The sequence below is a fragment of the Meriones unguiculatus genome, chromosome 5, assembly GCF_030254825.1.
Source record: "Meriones unguiculatus strain TT.TT164.6M chromosome 5, Bangor_MerUng_6.1, whole genome shotgun sequence".
NCBI lineage: Eukaryota > Metazoa > Chordata > Mammalia > Rodentia > Muridae > Meriones > Meriones unguiculatus.
In genome coordinates this window covers 28,144,835-28,171,203 of record NC_083353.1, presented here as the reverse complement: position 1 = coordinate 28,171,203, position 26,369 = coordinate 28,144,835, and the positions used below count along the sequence as shown (strand labels likewise).

Sequence of the window (26,369 nt, the reverse complement as noted above, 5' to 3'; positions counted from 1 at the left end):
GTGATTATGTCCAAATCTCCTCACTTGTACCTCTTCGTGGGAAAGGTTTTATGAACAAATGCCTAATGCTTTCCTGTTGTTTCATGTTGGGTTGTAAGCGCTGTGAGGGCAGGGCCATGGCTGCTTTCCACCAGCAAAATGAGTCAGTGCTAATGACTGTGAAGGACAGCAAGCACAGGAGAAGGAGTCAACACAATCTGTACCTTCCCACATGCCAGACTGACAGTCCAAAGGCACATGGGAATCTATAAAACACAAACCCTATAGCCTATCATTTCCAGATGTGACAGTGTTAACATCACAATCTTTGATAGCAAAGTAGAAATTTCTGGAGAAAAGAAATAGGATTGGTGTCATAATACTTTAGAAAATACTCTAAATTCTGTACTTTCCTCCCGCTTGCCAATTTCAGTAGAAAAGAACCTGCATAACTCTTTTCCCAACCAAGGTGTCATTGAGAAGGAATCCAAGCCGGCTGGAGAGTAATAGTTCCATCACTTTCTACCTGCTCTGCCTCAGATCCTTGGTCTGAAAATGGCTCCCAGGGGTTGCTGCATTTACTCTCACCCCTTGAGAAGCAAGCACAAAACAAACAAACAGAAAACATCAAAGGATGCTCATTTTGCCCTAAAAAGAAAAGAGAGTATGATATTTGATATAAAAGAGACTATGATATAAAAAAATTGGGTTCTGATGAGGGAGAGGGCTGAGTCTCCACTGAGGCCTAGTGCTGGGCCTTCTGATACCTGCTCCCAATACACCAACTTCATCATTCCTTGAGGCAGCCTGTTGTTGGGTGACCATTCCTTTCAAATGGTTGAACGAACTATTTGAAACCCAATAACACCACTACTGAATTACATTTAACATCATTTGCTTGCTGTCTCTCCAACCCTTTGTGCCTATTCAGTCAGGAAGGAGACCCCAAGACTAATGAGATGCTATAGATAAAGAACACTTAGTGATATAACTATTAATGGAATTGAGATGCTAAAGAAAAAGTGGGGTGATATTACATTCAAAGGCATCAGGGCAGCTGTATTTTCATTTTTAATATTTGCCTCAGAAAGTTCCTTTTTAATAAAGCCTGTGGGAAAAGCAAATTCTCTTCCCAGACCCAACTGCTAATCAATTCCCTGGGCTCCTTTATATACAGCAGCAGTGGTACCAACAGGACTGGCTAATCTGGGGTGATAGCTGAGTCACTGTTACATTTATGAAGCCATCTCTAGTTCCTCCATTTAATACTAGATGGCAAAATTATTTATCCTTCAGCCAATGGCTCTGAGTAAACAATGGGAAAGAAAAATGTTAAAAGTAGGCCAACAGGAAGAGAGTAACAGCTATAGCCATCTTCTGTAGCTGTTTTTCTGCTTGATGGAAACCGGCCAGCACCTTCAGCAACAGAGACCCAAGACTGTGGATACTCGACAGGGCAGCAAAGATGGCTTCCACTCTGGTTAAATACTTCATCTATACAATAGCCTTTGCTGGCACCATTTAGTATCTGTGGAACTTTTTCAAAGGTTTATTTTATATATATTATATATAACCTTTTATATTACAGTATATATATATTATATATACATTATATTATATAGTACATCATATATATATATATATATATATATATATATATATCTCAGAATGTCAGGAAGACAACAGATCTTAGATGTTCTCTAGTTCAGACACTCCATATCTAGTATCTGAGAAAATTAAGGTAGTCAGTAACTAGTTCTATCATTCAAATAAATATATGCTAATTCATAAAAAAATAAGGAAAGTGGGGAAATTGGAAAGAGAATCATAAATACCAGATCTGCTGTGTTAATTTGTACATCTACCTAAGTATCACCATATACAAAGATTTGCAATTCAATAACATTCCAGAATCTAGGTAAGAGTCAAGCGGTGGGTTTGACATATTAGGAAACAAAGTGCTAGGGATTAGTGATGTTTTCTTATAAAAATATGATGATGTTCACGACTGACATAAGTATCAAGACCACAGCGGAAGAGTTACTAAAGAAGTAACCATCATGTTGTCTAAGTAAAAGCGTCCCTGGTTCCTCTCCAGACAAACAGGATTTGCTCTTTGCTTCCCACAAGAGAGCTTCAGAAACTCAACAGCCCAGGAAAGTAGGCCAGGTGACCCCTAGACTCCCAGCAGTGCAGACTTCATCCCTTAAGCTTGGCTTGTGGCCTAGCTCGGCTGGCAGAGGCCCTGCCTGGCACTGTGCCACACCACACCATAGCAGGACCAGCATGACTCTTGTCTGCCTCCACCCAGGCTCACAGCACTGAAAGGAACCTTGTTCTGCAGGTACCTAGGCTGGCTGGTAAGCATTTGGTGTCATTTCACATGGCATAGTCAATTATAAGCTAAATAAACGGGTAACTCCTGTTGTTTAAGAACAAGAATACAATTTGTTCATGAGGACATGTGCACATCATTATTATTATTTTTTTTTTTTTGAGCACAACAACTTGATGTGTAAAATGGAGAGATAGTCACGGACTATCTCAGATGTGGCACTATATACAAAGTACTAACATATACTTGTATATAATGAGCACCCAATAAATACTGAGTAATATTAGCACTATAAGTTGATTCACTAACATTTTATAGAACTGAATGAGCCAAGTTTTATAAAAAGTAGAAAAACACAAATTGAGCTGCTCAGCAGGAAAGGATCAAGTGGTAAAGAAGATTGAAAAACCTCAAATGCAACATATACAAGCAGAGTGAAACTCCGAGTAAATAACAAAAAGTGCAAGAGGGACCCTAACCCCTTCTGAGTTGATCTGGCTTTGAGTAACAGTACCATTTGGCTTTAAACTCTGAGGTGAGAAACTAGATGCAGTCCAGCGACTGCAATACAAATAATGAAAAGGTTGCAACACAGGTCATATTAAGGAACATTAAAAGGAGCTGGGGTTAAGTGACTTAGAGAGAAAGTGGCTGAGAAGGTTAATGGCAAGATTTCAGATGAGGGAAGAGCACTGTATAGTGATAATGAGTGGTTATGGCACTGAGGACAAAACTGGGAGGAAAAGAAAAAAGAGGACATGCAGGATAGCACAGATAACTGGAGGGCTCTCATGGGTTGAGGGAGATAGAATTTTGTTCAGATTTAAACTTTGATAAACTTATACTGGGCCACCCCTTAGATATATGGAAATTATAATTTCTGTAAGAAATCTTGAAAGCTGTACAATTCCTGGTATCATTAGAAAGATTCCAGATGTTGAAATGTTAGTACATTCATTGAGTGTGGGGTTCATGCCTGTAATCCTATCTCTCATGTCGCTGAGGCAGGAGGTTTGCACAGCTGAAGCCAGTCTCTTTGACACAGTAAATTCCAGGCTACCCTAGGCTACCCTGGGCTACAGAGTGAGCTTCTCCAAAGCAAGCCCACCTGTACCTTGTAAGCTAGCTGTGTAAATTGTAAGTGAATTGGTCTTAGTCCCCACGTGATTAAAACAAACCAAACATATCACCAACACAGAGGACATCTAAGTACCAATCAGTGGGAAAGTCTGCTGATTTTCAAGCTTTAGAATAACTCTAGGTAAGAGTTTGCAGTTAATTATATAAGGGGAACCCTCATCTTGAAGATTTGAGTCTTCCACATTTACTGCTTCAGTGTTTATAAAATGATAGTATTAGATTAAAACAATGCTTTTAAAAGCAGTGACAGACAAGTCAGACTTTATAGTTCAAATGTAAAATGGAGGAAAATCTTATGAATTTAAAAAATGAGATTTAGCCTATTAACACACAGCTAATTAAGTTATTTAATAAGGAGAAAGAAAGCCGGCTAAGACTTGTTACTTCACTCCACAGGAAAGGGAAGATGAAAAATCTCATTGTTGGTAGCTTACTAGTCAGTGTACTGGGTCCTAGGGGTATAGATGCCTGGGGAAGCCATGAATTGTTGTTAAACCAAACTAAATGTATCTAAGCTGAGTGCCAAGTCCCAGGAGAACTGGCTTTGTTCCAAAGACACTTATTAAGGCACTGGTGGAGCCTCTCAAAGCTGAATGCAACATAGCTGGATCAGCAAGGCAAAACCAGAACTTACAGCAAATCTGGAAAGGTGTTGATTAAGGGAATTGGAATTGTAAGAAACTTTTTGGAAATATTTAACTTTCCAAATTAATATCCATTCACCATCTACACTATGGTGACTAGAGTTACAAAACTGACCAGAGACTTGAACGGCTCTTGCTAACCACTGTGAACTGACTTATTAAAAGTCCAGGACACTGCTCATAAAAGATACACTCATCTCACTGATCTGGTCTTATTTCCCTTCCATCTGATGCATATTTGAGCGCACTAATGATAAAGGCGAGGGTTGGGATCTTAATTAATGGGTAGATGAGAATGAGGATCATAATTGCGGCTAGAGAATCACCCTGCTGCTTGGCTGTGATACTGTGCCATAAGCACATTTTATACTTTTATAATAAAGATTCATTATTGTTTAATAATCATCTGAAAACACAAGCAAAATCTGTTACATGAGGTTATCAACATATGTTTATTTAATAGACTGTTATATAAAAATAGCTGTATACAAGTACAAACAGGAGCCACACTGTCCATCATAGAACATACATCATTAAATGACAAAGAAAACACAAAAGGTCATTGTTACAGCCTCATGTAGTATCTTAACCAGACCCAACTATTGCAGAATAATAAACAGCCAACAGCAGGTTCAAGAATTATAAAAGTCATAAAACTTTAAAACATATTCTTTAATTTACCAGTAGCCTCAAGAGGCCTGTGACTTTTCTGAACTATGTTATGTAAAATGTCCTGAAAATTAATTTCTGTTTTTTTTGTTCTTAGCATTACCAGTATTTACCTATGGCCATCTTGAATTACTCCAATCAACCAGTGTGACAAAGAAATATGTCTATACAAACCTACATATGGTCCACCGGGTTTAATAACTTTTGTGCTTCGATTACGGGATTCCTCCTCTGCCTGGGTCATTCTTTCTCGTGTCATCTGATAGGAGTCGTTTGTTGCACACACTGTAATTTTATCTTGTATAAATCCCAGGCAATTGAGCTGGGAGGCTCCAGAGCTGTCAAACAAGACAGTGGGGCTTTGTTAGAGATGACTTTCATTTTCAGAAGAAAGGCAAACAAGAATTTTATTATTCTAAAATCAGTAGCTTAAATAAATTAGCAATCTTTAAATATGATTTTTAAAATGTTTATGCCCTTAATTCCTTTTTCATATTCTGAATAGAATGGGTAAAATGAGCTTCTAGACACCAAACTGAACTTTTGAAAGTTGTGTTGCTGGGAAGACCAGTGTCTCAGCAAGCAGTTTAATTCTACTTTCATTTAATAGTCAGCTGTTTTTAAACTTTTCCTGTCATAGACATGAGAAATGCATAAGGCCTTACTTTAGAAAACAAAAACAAAAACAAAACATGATGTACATGCTTTAGAAAAGAACAAGGTAAGACTTCACCCGCAATTCTTCTTATTTTCAAAAACGTATTAGCAGTACAATTAAAATATGTAGAATCGGTATTTCTCACTTCAATATCTATATAGTAAATAGTGGAAAAAATCGGGACAAGTGGTTCTTGCTGAAACATACATTAAAAAAATCAAAACAAACATGGATATTAACATGGTGAAGCTTGAATAACAAAATCCTAAAAATAATTAATACTAGTTTTAAAATGTAGTGATTACTTAAAATGCTTATGTCCTCATTTTTTGAGATCATGATAAAGTCACAACTAATATTTTAAAAGAAAATACTATATAGCCTTAAAGCAAACTAGAAAATGTATAATGAGAATGGCACTTCTGCTCCTCTATTTCCAAACTGAATTGAAAAACAACTTTGTTATGATGCTAAGAAGTTGATTAAAATTTTGTGAACTTTGCTAATAACTCTCTTTATAAACACTATTCTCATACAACAGTTAATGAGTCCCATACATATTACATGGCAGAACAAAACCCACGACAAATACAAGGCAGAAGTGGTCTCTCCTTCAAGGAACTGCTTCTCTGATGAGTGACAATGATAGGCAAAGTGGACTGAAGGCAAGAAACAAGGACTATCAGGGAAGGACGCTTCTCTTGAACTTTCTAGAGGAAGTGATGTCTGATCATATCATAAAGCTGACTGAACAAGAGGGAAGATGGATACGAGTGCACTGGAAAGATAACTTGTGCAGGCTCAGAGTGAGCATGATGTTCAGTTCAGTCAAAAAGGGCAGAAAGGGTAATTAGGCATGAAGTTAAAGAGAGAACAAAAAGTGCAGGGCGTTGGGGCCATGCTATATGGATTTTGAAGAGGATAAGTGATGGAAAACAGAGAAATAGCTCAGCTATGTTGTAGGAAGACCAATATGGATGGAAAACAGACAAGGAAGAAGGGGAATTAGGAGTGAACAATTTGAGACCATTTAGGGGTCCACTAAGGGATTAAAGATAGGAAGTGGCTTTGAACAATGGTCAGAATGCAGACAAGTAAGCTGACTCCAGAGATCTGGAGGAGGCAGAATTGATTGGGTTTGACCACTGATTAGACATGGGACAGAGGAAGAGGGAGAAAGGTAAAATAAAGGTTATGTCCAGGTTATTAGCTATAGAGTCCTACCTACTGCAATAAAAAAGGGAGAGGGGCAGGATAAAGGATAGGGAGGGCACAAACAGGTAGAAAAGACCAATACTGAAGAGGTTCAGCCAATGATGCAGGTAAGCCTTATGCACTGTGGAAGCTACTAGGACTGTGCTTCACAAAGCAGAGTGGTGAGCAGTGTGGGGAAGTGGCCCAGAGCTGAGAATTATGACACTTGTAGGTATTCACTGGCTTTAGGGGCAAGGAAAGGCACTGCCCACTTGAGGAAGCAGTTATAGAGAAGTGGTGGGGACCAAAGCCAGACTTCGGGTGGAGAAGCACATGAAAGGAAAGTTGACTGGAAGGACAAGTAACTCCCGGAGAGTGAAAAACTGACTTATAAGTGAAGGTCTGTTGTCAGGGAGACTGTGTTTTGGCATCTCCCCCTCTTTCTTTACTAAGGAACACATGCATGGTGAGAATAAGCTAAACTAAAGAGTTTTTAATGCAAGGTAAGCAGCGCTCATCTGTGTAGGCTGAAGGCTCCTCTCCACAGAGTTCTGTACCTAGTTACCTTGAAACTGGGAAGAACCTAACACTTGTGGATAGTTGTTGTTCCCTTTGTCTCTCTTTAGCCTGGATCACTGTATCCTATGCTTGAGTAGGCATTACTATATGTCCTCAACTATGTGCTTTCAATAAGCTGTGTAAAAGTACATTTAAGGAATCTTTGGAAGATAATTTTAACTTGAAATTTCCTCCATTTTATAAGAGAAAGGTTTTGAATGTGGAGAAAGACAGCATAGGAGGCCAGTTAATGTTTGCTGAATTCTATTTACAGAGCTTCTGTGTGGAGCTCTGCCTGTGCTGAGAAAGCCTGAGCCACTGAAGTCATGACACTAATATAAGTGTCAAGACTAGAAAGGATGAGTCCAGATTACAGGTAACTTAATTACTGGACTGAGAATTAAGGTCTCTCTACATATCCTTGGCTATCTGGGAAGTCACAGAGATCCACCTGCCTCTGCTTCCCAGTGATAGGATTAAAGGTGTATGCCATCTGAGAATTAAAAGCTTTAAATTCTTAAAATTAAGAGTTTAAGTTTTTGTGCTTTTGTTTTCTGGTGGAAAGGAATACTAGTAGGGAGAAAAAGATATAGGGAGGAAAAAGAGTTTTTAAAAAGGTAGGACAACAAATGGCGCCCAGACGTTGGGTTTAAAATAGTGAGTAATGCTGTAGAGGAGCAAGCAGGGTATGGAGAGAATATGACGTTTCACCATATAAGCATAAGGTTTACTGAGTCTACTACTGATGGTTTCATTCCCTCTTTCCTCCCAGAGGGGATTCTCTGCTTTTGTTTCATTGCAGAGTTAGCAATGCAACTAGAAAATTAGTGAGTAGAGGTTGAAATGTTTGGAAAGCAAAAAGTGTTAAAACAAAACAAAACAAAAAACAAAGCAAAAAGGGTAAAGGGAAAATACCTGGTAACTGAGAGCTGGATTCTCAGCAATTGCCGCCCAGTCCTGCTCCACACACTGGGCATGGAGCCTTTGGGCAGGCTGGGGAGCAGAAGGCTGTATGGGAGAAAAGGTTTAAAGCAAAAAGCTTGTGGCCCCTCTCCCACTAATCCTTTCTCTCTCCTACCAGATGTTGGGGTGTTGGAAGAGACTGGGGTGGAGTAGGGAGAAAAAGATATAAGAAAAGTAAATAAAAGAGTTTAAAAAAAAAGTACGCCAACAGATACTAATGTGTTTGCCTGAATTTTCTTGCAGTTTTTTGTTTCTCTTCTCTTGCTGTATCACTAACAGTTTTGTATATAACCAACCTTACATTTTTTTGTAAGTACAATACAAATAAATATATAGTGTGTATATTATGTAAGAATAAAACCATATTACTTATTTAAATGTTTTACATTAAAATTTTTATTTTGTGTGTGTGTACATGTGGGTTTATGTGTGCTGTGGTGTGTGTGCAAGTCAGAGAAAAACGTTTGGGAGTTAGTTCTTTCCTTCCACCAGAAGGGTCCTGGAGATGAAGCTGAAGGTCTTTTTACAGTTTACTGACAGCACTTTTACCCAATGAGCAAATATGAATTACAGTATTATGATATGATATGGTTTTGAAGAACAATTTTTTTTTTTTTAAGATTCCTCAGGAGACAGAGTTTAATTCAATTCCTTCAGTATGGCCCAGGATACTTTATAAAATGATGTGGTATAGCTGTAACTGAAATTTAACACCTGAAAACAAAAGTGTCCCAGGTGATGACACCATAATTAGACACTGGTGTACCTGTGCTGTTTAAGAAACATCGGGCTAGAAGATGGAAGACTCAGTTCTCCTTTTGCCCAGCCACAACCAAACAGGAACCCAACGATGGATAAATCACCTGTTATAGAAAGGCCTTGAGAGCTGGTTAATGTACAATCTACTGCAGGGCTGTTGAGAAACTTCCTGCATGATAGAAATATCCTGTCTGTGATGTTCACTGTGCTAAGCATGTGTGGCTTTTGAGACTGTAAAATGTTAGTGCGATTAAACAATGAAATTTTAAGTTTAATGTAATTTTTAACAGCTGAATAAAAATGTTTTTAGAGGAGATTATTTTAAAGCAACACCAATATATACTCAAGCAGTTTAAGTTCAGTGGATACAGCAGTTTGGAACTTTCAGGAAGGTGTTTCCTGTTTCAGCTTTCCTTCTCACAGAAGTTCTTACAGATTCAAGTGCTACGCAGATGAGACACAAATGTGGACTGGTATTAGTTTTTTGCCCCAGTGTCACTGCCTTACACTGTGGGGGACTGATACTTAGAACCTTGCATCTTCATCCAGGGGCAGAATACACAATCCTACTCAAGGATTTATCTCTGCTTTATCACAAACAACCACAGCAAAGCAAGCAAATGGCTATTGTTTCCTAAGTCAAAGTAAGCCAGTGAGTAATGGCATGTAGGGAGTTATCTAGTCTTTTGTCCTTAAAAAATGAATTAATGTCTAGTATCCAGCAGCCTGTGCAATAAAACTAAAAGAAGTCTTGCTGGTGATAGCACATGACTTTAATCCCAGCACTTGGGAGGCAGAGGCAGGCAGGATCTCTGAGTTTGAGACCAGCTTGGTCTACAGAATAAGTTTCAGGACAGCTAAAGCTACACAGAGAAACCCTGCCTCAAAAAAAAAACAAAACGAACAAGCAAACAAACAAATGTCTCCCTTAAGGGAAGACTTGAGAGAACAGATGAGTGGAAAGAAAGCATGCAGGATACATATTTTTTTCCACTTTACTTTTACATAAAGTCTTAAATACAATTACTTAAATACAATGAACATTAACAAAATCTTCAAAATTGCGTTTAACTTAAAAACTAATGTATTTTTGAATTCTGTTGACTTTTTTGACTATACTCCAGTGACATGGAATTTCTAGTATATGATAGGTGGTTAGTATGTTTAAGTAAATGAGCTTTATAATCAAATTCAATAAAGCTGGAAGGACTAGTTAATACACATTTTGTTAACTAAAAACAAGAACTCTAAATGCAGAAATGCCCCCTTCAGCACACCCTAGGAAATACTCACCTGGAGAGTGTTTGCTGGATGCAGTCAAAGCTACCTTGAGGGTTATCTTTCCCCACGTTTGACAAGTAGAAGTTAAAGTTGTGGGCTTCACTGAGGGAATCATTTTTGGGAATTTTGACAAGCTACAAGGCGGGAAAGAGAGAAACACATCAGTGGAAATTAAGTTCTGCCTTGCTTGTCATTCAGGTGATTCATATTATAAGCTCTTGCTACACATCCCTTTTCATAGCATTTAAATGACAAAGAATTCAAGCAATATGACAACCATGCCCATAGCTCCTCACAATCTTGCTTCATTTGTACCCATAAGTGTGGGTAATCACTCCTGTTCAGAGGTGAGCCCTGCTCTTATTATAATGTTCTCTGAGGTCTAGTCTACAGTCCAATCTTTTGCTGTCCTAATAAAACACACTTCATATCTTAATTCTTACTTTTTTGAAGAATAGTAACTAGTAACACAAAGCAAAAGTGCAGCTGAGGCATGTCTTGATGTCTCAATCATGGGAATCATCCCTCATTGAGTCTCATGTTTATGCAACAGGGTCAGCAGCCCACAGAGGACATACTGTAAGTCCCTCCCAAGTTAAACCCTAGGCAACACTGAAATGGGCAGACATGTTTTTCTTTCTATTTGTTTTTCAGACAGTCTCACGCAGTCAGGCTGGTCTTTAATTCATATAAGCTGAGACAGGCCTTGAACTCCTGATCTCCCTGTTTCTATTTCCCACGTGTTGGTATTATAGATATCTGGCGAGGTGGTTTTTCTGAGGCTTTGCTCAAGATCTTGTTTCCATGCTAGAGGAGAATAGAATGCTTATCAACAACAGTTTCTTTTGATATCCAGGCTCTGAATCAGACATACTTCCTGCATATGATAGCTTAGGAACTTGTGTGAAGGAATTAGAATCTTAATTGCTCCTCCTTTCACAGCACCTGAAGCTTTTCGTCTCTGGTTTACAGGGGCAGCCACTGTGTGCAGTGATGGTTAACCCGCTAACCCCCAAATACACTTGGTCTTATTAACACAGTAGACAAGGAGGAAGGGACATCCTGTTTTGCAATACACATTCAGCTCAAAATCAGTCCTCTCAGTTACTGAAAAAGTACAAAACATAGTCCACTGGATCTACACATGTGGCACACCCACAAAAATGCTAGTGAATGCGTCCCCATGTCATCCGCCTGTGCAGGGGACTTCCCTGACTCCAGCCATGTGAGGATGCTCAAACTAAAGCAGGAAAGGTGGAACTACCATCTCTAACTCCCAGAAGAAGGAAAGAAAGCCAAGAATGGATTGATGTCTGTTGTCTGGCAATGGTAGTCATGTGATAAATAACTGTTTAAGAAATAAGACTTTGAAGAAATAAGTCATAGGAAGTATGCCTTCCAAAGAGGTTCAAAAGATTTGTGTAGAGCTAGAAAAATTGCTGTGAATCAGATAACACATACAGCTTCTATTAGCCATTGGTTTCAGTGATCTTTGCTTCTTTATTTTAGTGCAAATTCCTGAAGAACCAAGTCTCTACATGTATTATTTCCTCTATAAAGATCTCTTTACTCATATTTCTATCAGTTCTAAAATGGTGGACACATCCTAATTGTTTGTAGGGATGTATCAAGCTTACTTACCATGTGTACAAATGCCATCCCTTATTGGTATATATACAACATCTCAATCCTATATTGGTGAGAAAAGCAAGAGCCGAAAGGATGCTAGTACTGAACACAGAAGTGCACGAGTCCTGCCTTTGTGCTGGTGTATGCACATGCTGAAACAGTGTTCATTTGTTTTTTGTTTGTTTGTTTGTTTGTTTTTTGTTTTCCCTGAGAGGAACAGGGTCTTGCTGACAGGGAAGTTCCACAGCCTAAAGCTTCCCCCTAAGGCCTGAGAGAGGAAGTGAGAAGGTTGGAAAGCTATGGACCTCTGAATGAAATCCTCTTCAACCATGACTCATAACATCTATCCACTCTCAAACCTAACGCTTCATCTCAACTTCCAGACCTGACTATTGTAGAGATTTTCACAGTGGTTGAGGCTTCATCATCACATCAGGCTGTGACCTAACATTTCTCATTTGCATATCTCAGACTTGGAAACACAATACTATTTTTTCGTTGATAGTATAGAATATTTGTTCAATTTAACAGATTATTGCCTATATGTTAAAAACTAGAATCATATATATTTTCTCTATTTTTAAATGAGTAGAATATACTCACATTCTATAAATGCATATTATTCTTTCACCAAAAAGTTTTATCTTACTTTGTCTTTAGCTCAGATTTCTAATTAACAGAGCTTCACAGAAGACCTCTTAAGTGTTAAAAAACCATTAGCTAATTATATATATATACACACACACAAAGGCAATATATATATATAATATATATATACACACACACACACACGTGTGTGCTATATGAACTTACATGTGTATATTGTATATTTTCACATGTGCGTGTGTGTGTGTGTGTGTGTGTGTGTGTGTATGTCTCCCAGAGTAGGAAAGAACCACAATGAAAAATGTTTGTATAGACAGTTCAATGCTTTCACTGAAAGGTTTTTAACACAGGTTCAAATGGAACAAGGGATGATTTGGCTACCTCTCTAAGAGGTCTTGGAAGATATTACCAGCATCTAGTGGGAAGCCAGAGACACTTACAGATACTCTGCAGTGTACTGCCTCAGTATCATAGAATTACCCAGTCTGAAAAGCTAGAGGGCAATACAGAAACTCTGGGTTAGAAGCAGGTAAGTTATAGTCTCAAAACAGAAGTCCAGTTAGTTCTATAGAAGAGAAAATTAAGTCTTTAAAAAAAAAGTATTTCAAGTGAAAAGAGTAATTTTACTTTGAGCCCTTATTTCAGTCTTATAACCAACTGAGAAAACTGAAAATAGAAAAGATAAGCAAGAACATATGAGCCATAGAATAGCTAAATATTCTTTAAATATGGCTTATGCACATTTCTTTTCTTTTCTTTCTCTAACTGGAAGTAACAAAACTTAAGGTATTCAGCTAAAAGGTTCAAATAGATCATGAGTCCTGAAAGACATTTCCCTGACTAGAGGAAAAGCTTAAAATACTTAAGATTAAAATTGAGAAGTTCCTCTTGCACCAAGGGATGTTCTTACAAGATTGCTTCTAAATTAGGCCTCAGAGCTGATTTCCCATGGTATTTAGCCCAGTCCTCAGGCTGATCCTAAGTCCATGCAAAACAGTACACGTCCTCCCCACACCCTCTGCTTCTTGTGTACCGTACATTCGAAGGCTGGTTCTTAGAAAATGAAAGGACGTACTATGTAGATAAACCGTGGGACAAGGCTCCTATATCACAGCAGAACAGTGCACATTTCCAGTTCTACCGAAACTCCGGCTCTCTGTAACGGTTCTGAATTAAAGGTCTCAGACTCAGCCTAGATGTAGCCTTTACTGGATCCTCCTAGTTTGGCTGTGATGTCCTTTGTCCCTACCTGCTCTGTTATATACATCCTGCTTTTTCCAGTGTTACTTTTCCTGCTCAGGGGCGACAGTGCTACACGGACTTGCTGTTGTAGACCCAAGTGCTACTTTGTATGGCCATTTCATTCCTGAAGGCATAGTTAGATACTTACACAAATAAACTGCATCTAATTTGTACCTTGAGAATAAAATATTATTTGGAAAGTATTAAAGATTGTGTGATTTCAGTTTCTTAGTTAGGATGAAGGATATAGAACTATATCACCATATCTATATTACTAGAAAAGTAATAATTTTCATTCAAAAAAACAAGAAATTAAACATCAAGGGCTTAGGTGCACAATCTACAACCTTCCTTTCTAACTGCAGTCTGTCTCTGATAAAAAGCTGCACAGAAAAAGTTTCAGGAAACTTTCAGACATTTATAATTAACACAGGCACTGTAGACCACAAAGTCAAAGCTTCTAATTACTCAGATACAGGCTCAGGCATGTTGCAACAGAGTACTGTCTAAAAGGTCATTTCAACATCAGTCACAGAGCTGCTGTCTTAAGGATCTAGGACAGAAGTGCATGCAGGTACTGATGAAACCTGTACACATGCACACTGTTACCTCTTAAAGTGGTTGCTACCTGAGCTGCAGAGGTTCCCCACTTTCCACTCCATGCTGGAACAAAGTATATGCTAGATTAAAAAGAAAGCCAATCAAGCCTTTTCATTTATTTGAATGTTTTGTTTTGTGGATATCACAAAAGACTAAAATGGCAGTGCTATTCTTTGGCAGTGAGCATTAATAGGTAACATTTTCTGCTACGGTGACTGCAAAGGCTCAATAAGACATTTATGATCCAGCAGTGACACATTTGATATGGCAGTTCTGGGGGTTGAAGTTGAGCCACAGGGCCAGGGGAGCCCAGATCATTTTAAAAAATTTCTTCATTTTATAAATTAGAGACAAAGAGGCTCAGTGAGCTGTTCAAGGTTACACTCACATTTAAAACTGCCACCCTATATTCTCAGACCACTTTCTCTGCTCCATGGCTGTCTGAAACACTCATTACCTTGTAATACTAACATATTATGTTTATGGTATTTCATCCACCTCTAGAATATAAGCTGTGCAAAGACAGACGCCTTTGTGTGCTTATGAATGTACTGCCAGCATCTTGAATGGTGCAGAGCACAAAGTAGTCACTCGATATGTGTTTGCTGAATGAGTAAAATTGTTGATTAATGTCTCAGGCAGAACTAGAACCGGTGTCTGCTTTTTTTTTTCCATTAGTATTTCCAAAGTATGCTGAAAAGTTTAATTTGAAAAAGGGGATTCTATCTATCCTCAAATTAGTTTGGGAAATGGCAGGTTAAACAAAACTACTCTCTTGGTTGGGGATCCCTTGATCCAAAGAGTCATTTCCCAATTAGTCTGACCTAAAAGCCTACCTCTTCCATTCCTCCAGTATCTCAGAAAGCCAGCATGTCTCTTAGAAACATCTGACTGGTATCTTTACCACTGAGCTCTACAGTGTGTAGACTGTACGCTAAGATTAGATATCAGTAGAACTTGCTGTAAGCATTAGAATTCTCTGTCCCAGACTTATGATTCTGATTTCCTAACAACCTAGAATACAGTTTAGAGATGTCTTTTTGCATATACTATATGGGTCCTACAGTCCCAAGGCAGGATAGATAACCCGGAATCAGAACAGAAAATAGCAACTTGAACCTGAAAGCCACAATTTTAATGAGAGCTGCTGTTATGACTCTAGGCTCCACATGATAGGCTTACGAAAGTCAAAGAAACGACCTCAGAACAAGGCAGATGTACAAACCAATGCCGGGGGGAAGAGAAGTAGGAAATACATGTAGCCTTTAATGGCAATAAAAAAATCAAGTATGGAAACACAAGGAAAAACTAAGGGCAGAGGCTGAGAAATTCTAATACATTTGGAAGTTCATGACAGATACTATTGTTGACGAGAGTAGTGTAAAATGTCAAATGTAATACTGGAAGTTATATACACCCGCCCCCCGCCCCCAAGAAAAACGCATGTATGTGTAGCAATTAACATAAATAATTCAGGATAATATAAATGCACTTGCTTCTTTGATTTCTTCCATAGCAAGATGTATGCTAAGGAAGGAAAACTGAAAAGAGAACAGCTTTCTCTTTTAGTCTCCAAACACCTCACTTAGACCCAGCATATTTTGGAAGTAGTTCAGGGTTAAAAAAATGCAGCAGCCCAATAATGTCCTATGTCTTTGCTGCTGTTGCTGTTTTGGTGGGGTTGAGATTGACTACAAAAATGATTTCCTAGCTTGACACTCTCATACCTATGTGTTCTTTTCAATTTGTGACAACTTTAGAAGAAACATGTATTATAATATTTATAACTAGTGTTATTTGTAAAATTATAGTTTCATTCATTTATTCCACAAATAAATAAATTTGTGGAATATTCAGTGAATGCTACTATGTTGGGTACTGTCTGAATTTCTACAGTATACAACTGAATAAAACTAAGATCTTTGCCACTGTGGCAAAAATGTATAGAAGTTTAGGAGTGTGATGGCTGTGACTAGGAGCAGGAGATTGGAGAAATGCGTAAAGCTTTGACATATTTTGCAAGAACAGGCAGCAGGAGTCCTAGACATATTAAAGGTGAGGAATGAGAGAAAGAAGTAAACGGTGACATGGTGTTCTGTCTGAAAGAGCAAAACTGCTTGAATGTGTTATAAATGGTCTATCACCTCCCCCTTTTCCTTCCAGCCATCTTTCATCTGGGGTGTGATGATGAGTACCTTAATGTAACTGAACTCACTAACAAGCTGGGCATGTATCTTAAATACAATTGCCCATTGTTGGTTTCATCAGCTAAAATGGGCTTCGAAATGAGTTCTGTTATGACTCACTTTGCAACTTCATGGCTAAAATTACTTAGAAGATACCAGGTGGCTAGGAGTAAGTTGGTTAGTAGCTGGGTACTTCCAGGAAAAAAAAAATGGTGTGAGGTGGGCAGTTATAGGCAAAAGAAATATGCAAATAATAGATATTAGAGATACACCAGGGAAAAGCCATATGGCTTAAGAATCATGAGATAATAAAATTTATATTTTTAATAAATGGAAAATTGAGGTGAATGCTAAAGCTGCTTTTGGAAGAAAAGTGACAGAGCCATGGGAAAAAAATCTAAGTAGTTTGTTCAAAATACAGTTATGGCTAGACTACACATACATAGAAAGTCTTTGAGAGCAAAAACTAAAACCTCCCAGTGAGTTCAGCAATTCTCATCATTCTTATTTTAGAAATGATTTAAAAAATCTGAATACATTACATAGAACTGATGCTGACATAGAAAGAACTGAATTATCTTCATAATCCTGAATCATCTCACAAACACTATAGTACCCTGCTTAGATCCTGAGGCCCCTGATAGCCTGGAGACAGCCTCCATCTCTCTCCTCAAACTACCGTTGATGACCCAACTCAAAGCCATCACATGCTTGTCTCCTCTCCAACTATTTTTTAAATGTGTGTTCCTCAGCCATTTCCCCTGTTTTGGTTCATATCCCCTCATGCCTTTGACAATGTCTTTCAGCTTCAATTTTGATCCCTTCTCAGTCTTATCCTTAGCTCTTATACCCTAAATCACTCGGTTTTAAAATCAAAACCATTCTCAAATGCCAGTTTGAACACAGCAGTCCCATACATCACTGATCTTTTCCATCTAGCTATCTCTAAGTGGTAGATCAAAGCTCCTTACAGACACACAGAGTTCTCTTCTCTGGACTATGTGAACTGGGGCCGTGCTCTCCATTGTGTACTTTGTCTCAGGCAGAACTGTGCCATCAGAAAGCACGCTCTGTGTCTCTAATTCTTGTTTGCCTTGTGGTAACATTTCTTTTATTTATGACTCAGCTCAGGTCATTCTCTCTGTGAGGGAGCCATGCCTTGCCTGGTGACGTGGTCTTAGTGGCTCCTTTTCTGGTCCCCACAGTCCCCTCACTCTTTACTTTTGTTTTTTTGAACACTGACTTATGCCTTCTTTCTCTCCCACCAGAGTTGTTTAGCATCAACGACCATGCTCTTATTTACTTTTATTTATGTTTAGGACATTGTATACGCCTCACAAATATTTGCAGATTTATACAAACAAACAAACAAACAAACATGCCAATGGTTAAAAACAATTACAAATTAATTTGAAACAGCTCCCTTTAGGTTTTTTTTAAAAACTAGGACTCTCCAGAGAAGACACAGACGGAGGTAGAGCTGACTGCTGCAAGGCTTGAATGTCAGGGTAAGGAAGTTCCTGACCTCTCCTGTGCTATGTTTAGCTTGAAAACCTAGGCCAAGCGGCTTCTTGGGTTTGTGGTACTTAAATTTATATTACACACTTGTCTTTTTACAAAAAGTGAAGTTCATCTTTACTAAAATGCAGAAACTCTGGCCTAAAATTCCATTTGAAAACATACCCCAACCCATCTTATAAGACTCAGGGAAATAGTAAAAGGATTGGGGAGAGCACACTAAAATAACTTGTTGAGAGACTAAAAACTCAGTTGAGACAGTTTCCTGGTCAATTATAAAGCAGTAATATGTCCTTTGGGAAAAAAAAAAAAAGTCTGTTTTTCTGAAACAAAGCTGAAATCCAGCTCTACCAAAATAAATAAATAAAAGTTATGTGTGAACAGCAAGTTCCAAATCTGTGCCCATCTTCTCTCTTCCTGCTCCTCTGTGCTCAGGAGGAAAGTCACATCATGCCAGGAGGAACTGCAGGCAAATGCTGGCAGACCTAGGGTTTGTGCCTGGCAGTCACCAGCAGTGGTATAAATCTAGTGGAGAGACTGGGACCTGACAGGTAGGAGCTGCTCTCAAGATCAACAGAAAGGTTGGCTTAGGCGCGAGATTTTGCAAAATGCATGGTTTCAGCCCAGTTCAATCAACATCACCATGAAAACTTACATGCTCACTAATATAAACAACTGCTGGGGATGAAGAAACATATTTCCAAATTGAAATGGAGGGGTGACCAGCTCTTAATTCTGTGTTCCACTATCAATTAATCTCAAGACTTTTCTTTTTATAGCTACTTAGTTTTTTTCAAAAGTATATCTCGAGCTAGCCGAGCATAGGCCTTTGATTCCAGCACTCATCTTCCCTATGGAGTAGACTGGTTGCCCTTCCTATTCGTTCTCTCCTCTCTCCTGACTTAACTCCTGGAAACAGGTCAACCAGCTGACCTTTATTATTATTATTATTATTATTATTACTATTTTTATAAACATAAAAGAATGAGGTTGATATCACTTGAACACTAAGCTGCCATGTTCTCCTTGTGTATGTAACTCCTGTCCCTTACAGGTCTATCTTCCCTTTCTTTCATAAGATTCCCTGCACTCTGCCCAAAGTTGGGCTATGAGTCTCAGCATCTGCTTCAATACCCTGCTGGGTAGAGTTTTTCAAAGGCCCTTTGTGGTAGTCTCCTGTCCTGTTCCGTTTTCTCCTACTTCTGATGTCCTTCCCATTTGCTTTCTGAGTGAGGATTGAGCATCTACCCTAGGGTCCTCCTTCTTGTTTAACTTCTTTAGGTCTGTAGATTTTAGTATGTTTATCCTATATGATATGTCTAAGATCCACTTATAAGTGAGTATAAACCATGTGTGTCTTTCTGCTTCTGGGACACCTCACTCAGGATGATCTTTTCTAGTTCCCACCATTTGTGCCTGTAAATTTCATGATTTCCTTATTTTTGATTCTGAGTAGTATTCCATTGTTTAAATGGACCAAAATTTCTGTATCCATTCCTCAGTTGAGGGACATCTCGATTGTTTCCAAATTCTGGCTATTACGAACATGGTTGAGCAAATGTCCTTGTTTCTAATTTTCTGAGAAAGCACCAGATTGATTCCCAAAGTGGTTGTACAAGTTTACATTCCCATCAGCAATGGAGGAGGATTTCCCATTTCTTCACAACCTCTCCAGCATGTGTTGTCACTTGAGTTTTTGATCTTAGCCATTCTGATGGGTGGAAGGTGAGAACTCAGGTTTGTTTTGATTTGCACTTCTCTGATGACTAAGGATGTTGAGCATTTCTTTAAGTATTTCTCTGCCACTTGATATTCCTTTATTAAGAATTCTCTGTTTAGTTCTGTTCCCCATTTTTTAATTGGATTACTTGATTAGTTGCTTTTTAACTTTTTGAGTTCTTTATATATTCTGGATATTAGCCCTCTGTCAGATAAAGGGTTGGTGAAGATCCTTTCCTAGTCTGTAGGCTGTCATTTTGTTCTGATGACAGTGTCCTTTGCTTTACAGAAGTTTTCAGTTTCACGAGGTCCCATTTATTGATTGTTGATCTTAGAGCCTGTGCTGTTGGTGTTCTGTTGAGGAAGTTGTCTCCTGTGCCAATGAGTTCAAGGCTCTTCCCCACTTTTTCTTCTAACAGACTTAGTGTGTCTGGTTTTATATTGAAGTCTTTGATCCACTTGGACTTTAGTTTTATGCAGGGTGATAAGTATGAATCTACTTGCATTTTTCTACTTGTAGACATCCAGTTAGACTAGCACCATTTGTTGAAGATGCTATCTTTTTTCCATTGTATGGTTTTGGCATCTTTGTCAAAAATCAAGTATCTGCAGGTGTTTGGGTTTATTCCTGGTTGTTCTATTTGATTCCACTGATCCACCAGTCTGCTGCTATGCCAGTACCATGCAGTTATTTTATTTTATTTTATTTTAGGTATTCATTCAACTTTTATTAAACTTTAAAAATATTTATTTTTTTATTAATTACAATTTATTCACTCTGTATCCCAGCTGTAGCCCCTGTCTCGTCCCCTCCCAATCTCACCCTTTCTCCCTTTTCTTCTCACATGCCCCTCCCCAAGTCCACTGATAGGGGAGGTCCTCCTCCCCTTCCATCTGACCCAGGCCTATCAGGTCTCATCAGGACTGGCTGCAATGTCTTCCTCTGAGGCCTGGCAAGGCTGCTCCCCTCTCAGGAGGGGGTGACCATGCAGTTTTTATTACTGTTACTCTGTAGTACAGCTTGAGATCAGGGATGGAGATACCTCCAGAAGCTCTTTACTGTACAGGATTGTTTTAGCAATTCTGGATTTTTTGTTTTTCCATATGAAACTGTTCTTTCAAGTTCTGTAAAGAATTGTGTTGGTATTTTGATGGGAATTGTATTGAATCTGTAGATTGCAGTCTTTAAACATTATTAAATGATTATCCTGAAATTAAAAAAAAAACCCACATGCATTTATTGGCCAGGGGAATTGCCTCCTGAGAGCACCTCCAAAGAGAACAGAAAGCAGCATCTTTCCAGACGTATTACTGAAAACCATTCATACTTCCTGACCTAGTATATTTCATGTCTCTGAATCTATCCTAAGAAATCTGAGTTGAAAATAAAATAAAATGCCCAAGCATGTTCCTTGTACTGTTATTATTGCATAATAACTATGTATATAATCACAGAACAGCTAAATGAATGACAGTATGTTAACACAATAAAATGTGCAATCTTTACTATAGAAAACTGTTCCTCATATAGCCTTAAGCGTAGAATATTTTGAAAGTAATCAATAAGTACACCGTCTCTGCAATTTTAAAAGTTTATTTAGGCTTTTTGTTTGTTTTGTTTTTTAAGATGAGGTCTCATCAGTCTAGCCTCAAACTCACTACCTAGCTTAGGCTGGCCTTGAACTCCTGATCTTCCTGTCATTACTCCATAATGCTGGGATTAGAGGCATGCAACACTATGTTCAGCTGCCTCTGCAACCTTTAAAAATATGTGTGAGAATAAGAAAAAAAATAGACTAGAAGAAATCCAACAGAATTGCTTTTCATTGGTCCAGACACTCTTGTCTCATCCTTATTCTTGTCTGTACTTTACACAATTCTAAAATGTTCATTCACTTCATTTCTCAAACAGAAACAATACAAGACACATAAAAATAAATTAGATTTTAGGCTACTACTATGAAACTTGCCCCTCATGACTCAATCAGCTTAAATATTTTGTAAGGTGTATTTAAGTTAAGAAAAAAAAAGTGTCATCAACTGTAAAATGCTAAGAGTTTCTTCAATATTAATCTTGGACTTGTAAATTCTTTTCTTCAGGTTCTCCAAGGAAGATACAGAATACTAAGTATAATAATAGAATACTATTATTCTATTATTATACTTTTAATACTAAAATATAACTTTTTTAAGTAAAAATACTAAAAAATAACAAAACTACAAGCATCCTAAGTCCCGTTTTTTTTTCTTTATAGCCAAATACAGAGCTTTTGGACAGCTGTGGCAGAACAAGTCAGCACTTGCTCACTGCCCAATGGAAATAGGACTTTCCTTCCTATTCTTTGAAGACAGATTTCAGTGAAGTTTCAATTCTCACTTGAGAAAACAAATGGCACCCACTTGAGTTGTGAGTGCTCAGTACCAGATAGTTAAGAATTGCTAGGTTCACAATGTAGCTATGATTTCTATTTTAACTCTAATACATTCCAACACGACACTGAATGGTCGTGTTAAACGTTTATACTCAAGAGTATAAGCTTTTGAATATTTCAGACTGCTCTTCTCCAGGGTGGCTTCCTAGTGAGCCACTCAATTTAACTCTGGAGTAGACCCAATTTAATTCTTCATCAGTTTTCTATTGAGTTGTTTTGTTAACCCAACCTAAGCACACCAGCAGCTCTTCAAATCTAACCACCTGCCGCAGTTTACTCCCTAATCTGTCTTTTCCAGACTGAATAGCCCAGTTAGCCCCCAGGAGCTCTCCCCATACCACTGCCTCCATGTCTTAACTCAGAAGGCACACTCCTCTCCTCCCACAACTTTGATAATGGTAGCAACTCTGCCTGGGGAGAGGGCAGACAGAAGGCTTTCTCCACTGATAGATGACAAGGCAGCTCTATCAAGTACTTGAGCAGCACAATACTCAGCTGTGTCTAACTATAGATAAATTCTCAAGACCTGCCTTTTTTATTCCTCTTGTCAGCTTGATAAAAACAACAACAACAACAACAAACTTTAATATTCAGCTTTTTACCTAGGTTTTCACATCAAACCTGACATCCCCCAAAATTTCTTGTTTATTTATGGTACATTTAGAAAATACTGGTAATAAATTACTTTGGGGGACATCTATTGAAATATGTTTTAGTTTTCTTTTTCATTTAAATCATAAAGATAAAAAATTACATTTAAAATTAGTAATAACAAGGGCAAACCTTAATTTACATATTTATTTCTGCAAATGGATATATTTTGGATTACAAAGCTTGATATCTGTAAAATTGCCAACATGTCAGCAGCAAACTGGATCTCCTCCTCTGATCCTGCCTTTCCCTACCTAAGGTAATAACCAGTACAGGAAGTTCTGTGGATATCACTGTGTGTGGCTTTTAATACTTTTATCATATGAAAACCACCCAATATGCCTTTTGCCTGAATGGCTACTCAAAATCGAGTTCAGACACCCTATTTGGTCTTCTGCCCACCTGAAAATTTCACTGCCATGCTGGAGATCTATAATGATGTGCATAACTCTGGAGTATACTACCACTGAGTTAGGACACACAGACCCTTCTAGTCTGCTGCTGTTCTTAGTAGTATTCATGAAGTATTCTCCAGAGCTGAAAAACAGCCTGTAAGTGCCATTTCACTTCAGAATCCTCACTATAAATATATCTCCCCCCTTTATTAGAAACAACAACAAAAGTCCTTTGGAGTTACTTTTTGAAAACCCTTTTAATGCAAATTTCCAGTGCTGGTGCCAACTGGACAGCTCCACTTTGACAGAAGAAGACTGGAAGAGCTATGGGAGAGCTACCAAAACAGCTGACTCAAACAATCACCCTCTTGTTTTCATCCACTTCAATCTTGAGTAATGACCTATCCATCCAACCAAATACTCAAGCAATAAACATGGAGCTAGCCTCGATTTTTCTCCCTTCGACTTTCACATTTACCTCTTCTCTCATCAGCCAAAACAAATGCTGGTAATTTTCTCAAAGCAGCTATTGGCCAAACATGTTAAAATGTAAACTTGGCCACATGACTGCCTCTTAAATACATCTTCTGATGTGTTTGAAAATAACCTACTGGAAAAGAATGGCATTAGTTCAATGCACTGTGACCAGGATTCTTTTTACTACTTTAAATTTCTATTTACTTTTATTTATTTAGTGTATGGATATTTTGTCTGCATGCATGTCTCTGTACTGTGTGTGCCCGGTGCCTGCAGAAGCTGGAAGATGGCATCAGAGCCCCTGGAACTGGTGTGATGGTTGTTAGCTGCCAAATGGGTGCTAAAAATCAAATCCAGGACCTGTGCAAAGAGCAGCAAGTGCTCCTAATAAGATCTCTCTTCAGCCCCACCTCTTCAGAAAATTACTTTTCATTTATTTATGGGATTCTTTTTAAATGAGAGAGAATATAATAAAGAAAACCTTGGATATACAGATGTAGTTAAGGTAAATAAACCCCATGCATTGGAACTTTTGTTTCAGCTTCATGAATCTACATGTCCACATGTGTTAAGGCCCCAAGGTAATGGTTTTGTCTTGGTGCGTGGTCAGAAGTGTGTGTGGGGGGTAAGGGGTGGCACGTGCATGCATGATTGCTTATATAGCAGTATATGTGACTGTGAAGGCCTACATGAGTATTTTCTTTTATCACTTTCTACCTTTATTTTTTTTCAGATGGTGTCTTTCACTAAACCTGGAGCTCACTGATTAGCTAGATTCAATGGGCATTGGGACCCCAAGATACTCCTATTTCTGCCTTCTAGGGATAGGGTAACAGATGTACACTGCCACACTTGTTTTTTATGTGAGTGCCAGAGACCTGAACTTGGGGTCCTTATGCTTGCACAGCATGGACTTCACCCATTGAGCCATCTCTCTCATGCAGAACAGTTTTGTATTAATGAAGATGATTTGTAAATATGCTTGAAAGATGTTTATCTGCAGACAAAGCTTCCTCCTGTCAGAAGTCTTACTCAGAAACTGATGAGTTATAAATGTTCTCCTGAGAAAAAGTCTATATATGTGTGTCTATATTTGCATATATATTCTTATAGCAAATCCAGCTATAAGAAAACTGAGGAGAAAGTTTCAATGTCCAGGTTTTATCACAGACCTCCAGAGAGATTTGCAGACAAGCAGCCCTGTGAGAGTGAGACACCTGTGGCACTTGTTTCCGTTTTGCTCACACCGGGAAAGCTCAGGTCCAAATATTTACCTCTTCTCTCAGCAGGTAACTCTGTGACCCTGCAAACTCAGCCCCAAAAGGACTTCTTTGATGTCTTCCTGACCCCCACCATCCTTAACAGCGGAGAGTTGGTCAATGAGTATGTATGGAAAGGTGAGAATAAAACTCTACATATCACTTATCACAGGAAGGTAGGGTGGGAACAGATACCTTCCATTACTTCAGCAGGTAATGGAAGGCCAAATACCACCTGTTGGCACTTCAGTACCACTGAACTGAAGCAACAGCTGACATATGAGAAAAAACCACTATCTCCTTCATAGCACAATAATATATGTAAAGTGCTTAAAGTTATTAGTAGTAACAAAAAATTCATGAAGACAGTTCTTCTTTTTAAGTTCTCTAGATTTAATAATATATCACGTTAACAGTAATGACTAAAGCACCTGAATACTATGTGAAGTTATCAGGATCTAACATACTTGCACTGCACTGTCAACAGGGCACCAGATCTTAAGATACTACACCCTCTGGTGTAGCACTATGTACCCCAAAATGTCACCAAACTGTGACACAATGAACATGAAGATGCCACTGATGAGCCGCTTTCTAAGTTCAACTTACATGTTAAAATGGAAAGTGCATCTACACACTGGAGCCAATGACACAGTTTTCTTTAACATGTGAAAATGTTTGAAATAAGATCTGGGGAACTATATACATATGTTTTTCAGATACAGTTCTTAAAAAAAATCTTGTCATTTGTGCACATAGGTCAAGACAAGGTTTCTCTGTGTAGCCTTAGCTGTCCCTGACTCACTTTGTAGACCAGGCTGGCTTTGAACTCACAGAGATCTGCCTGCCTCTGCCTCCCTGAGTGCTGGGATAACAGGCATATGCCATCACAGACGGCTTAAAGGTTCATATTTAAGGGGCAGTTTAACTAACTATAGGAACCACAGTGTCACTGAAGGATAAAATTATTGTTTCCAAGCTTAAATAACTGAGTGCTATCAAAATGACAATATCTGTAAAACCAGATGTCTCAGTTTCAAGAATTTTAGTTTTTTAATCAGAAACAAATAAACAAAAATCCTAAAGCTACCAATGACAGATTTTTATCAACCAACAATATAATAATATCATTTGGGAGTAAGAGGTTACATTTACCTCTGTCTGTCTGCACTGTCTACACTGGTGCATAGATGTTGGTGGGTGAAGACCCGAAATCAACTCTCCGCTTAGCAATTTGTAGTATCTGTGGCCCTTCTGATCAATCAGTTCCAGTTCCCAAGTGAAGAGCACAGTTCGGTGAGTACTCCTCTCCACACTCGTGCTTTGGGGACCTATCTTACTATGCTATTTATTGGGCTCTCTGCAAAACTATCGTTAGGAAACACTGTCAGGTAGGGCTGACACACATAGACCAAGTCACCCTCTGGTCTTCTGCCATGCTCAACTGGTGAGAGCTAAGAGCTAGCCTAGGTTCT

General features: G+C 38.4%; 1 protein-coding gene across 1 annotated transcript in view; it reads right to left on the bottom strand.

Annotated features, from left to right (window-relative positions):
- The window catches only part of Ell2 (elongation factor for RNA polymerase II 2), a 67,620-nt gene that overhangs the window by 19,020 nt on the left and 22,231 nt on the right, over window positions 1-26,369 (bottom strand). Inside the window, exons 3-4 of the mRNA XM_021645614.2 lie at window positions 10,193-10,314; window positions 4,942-5,105 (exon numbers count right to left, since the gene is read on the bottom strand). Of these exons, the coding sequence (XP_021501289.1) occupies window positions 4,942-5,105; window positions 10,193-10,314 (286 nt within the window). The remainder of the gene's footprint in view (window positions 1-4,941; window positions 5,106-10,192; window positions 10,315-26,369) is intronic.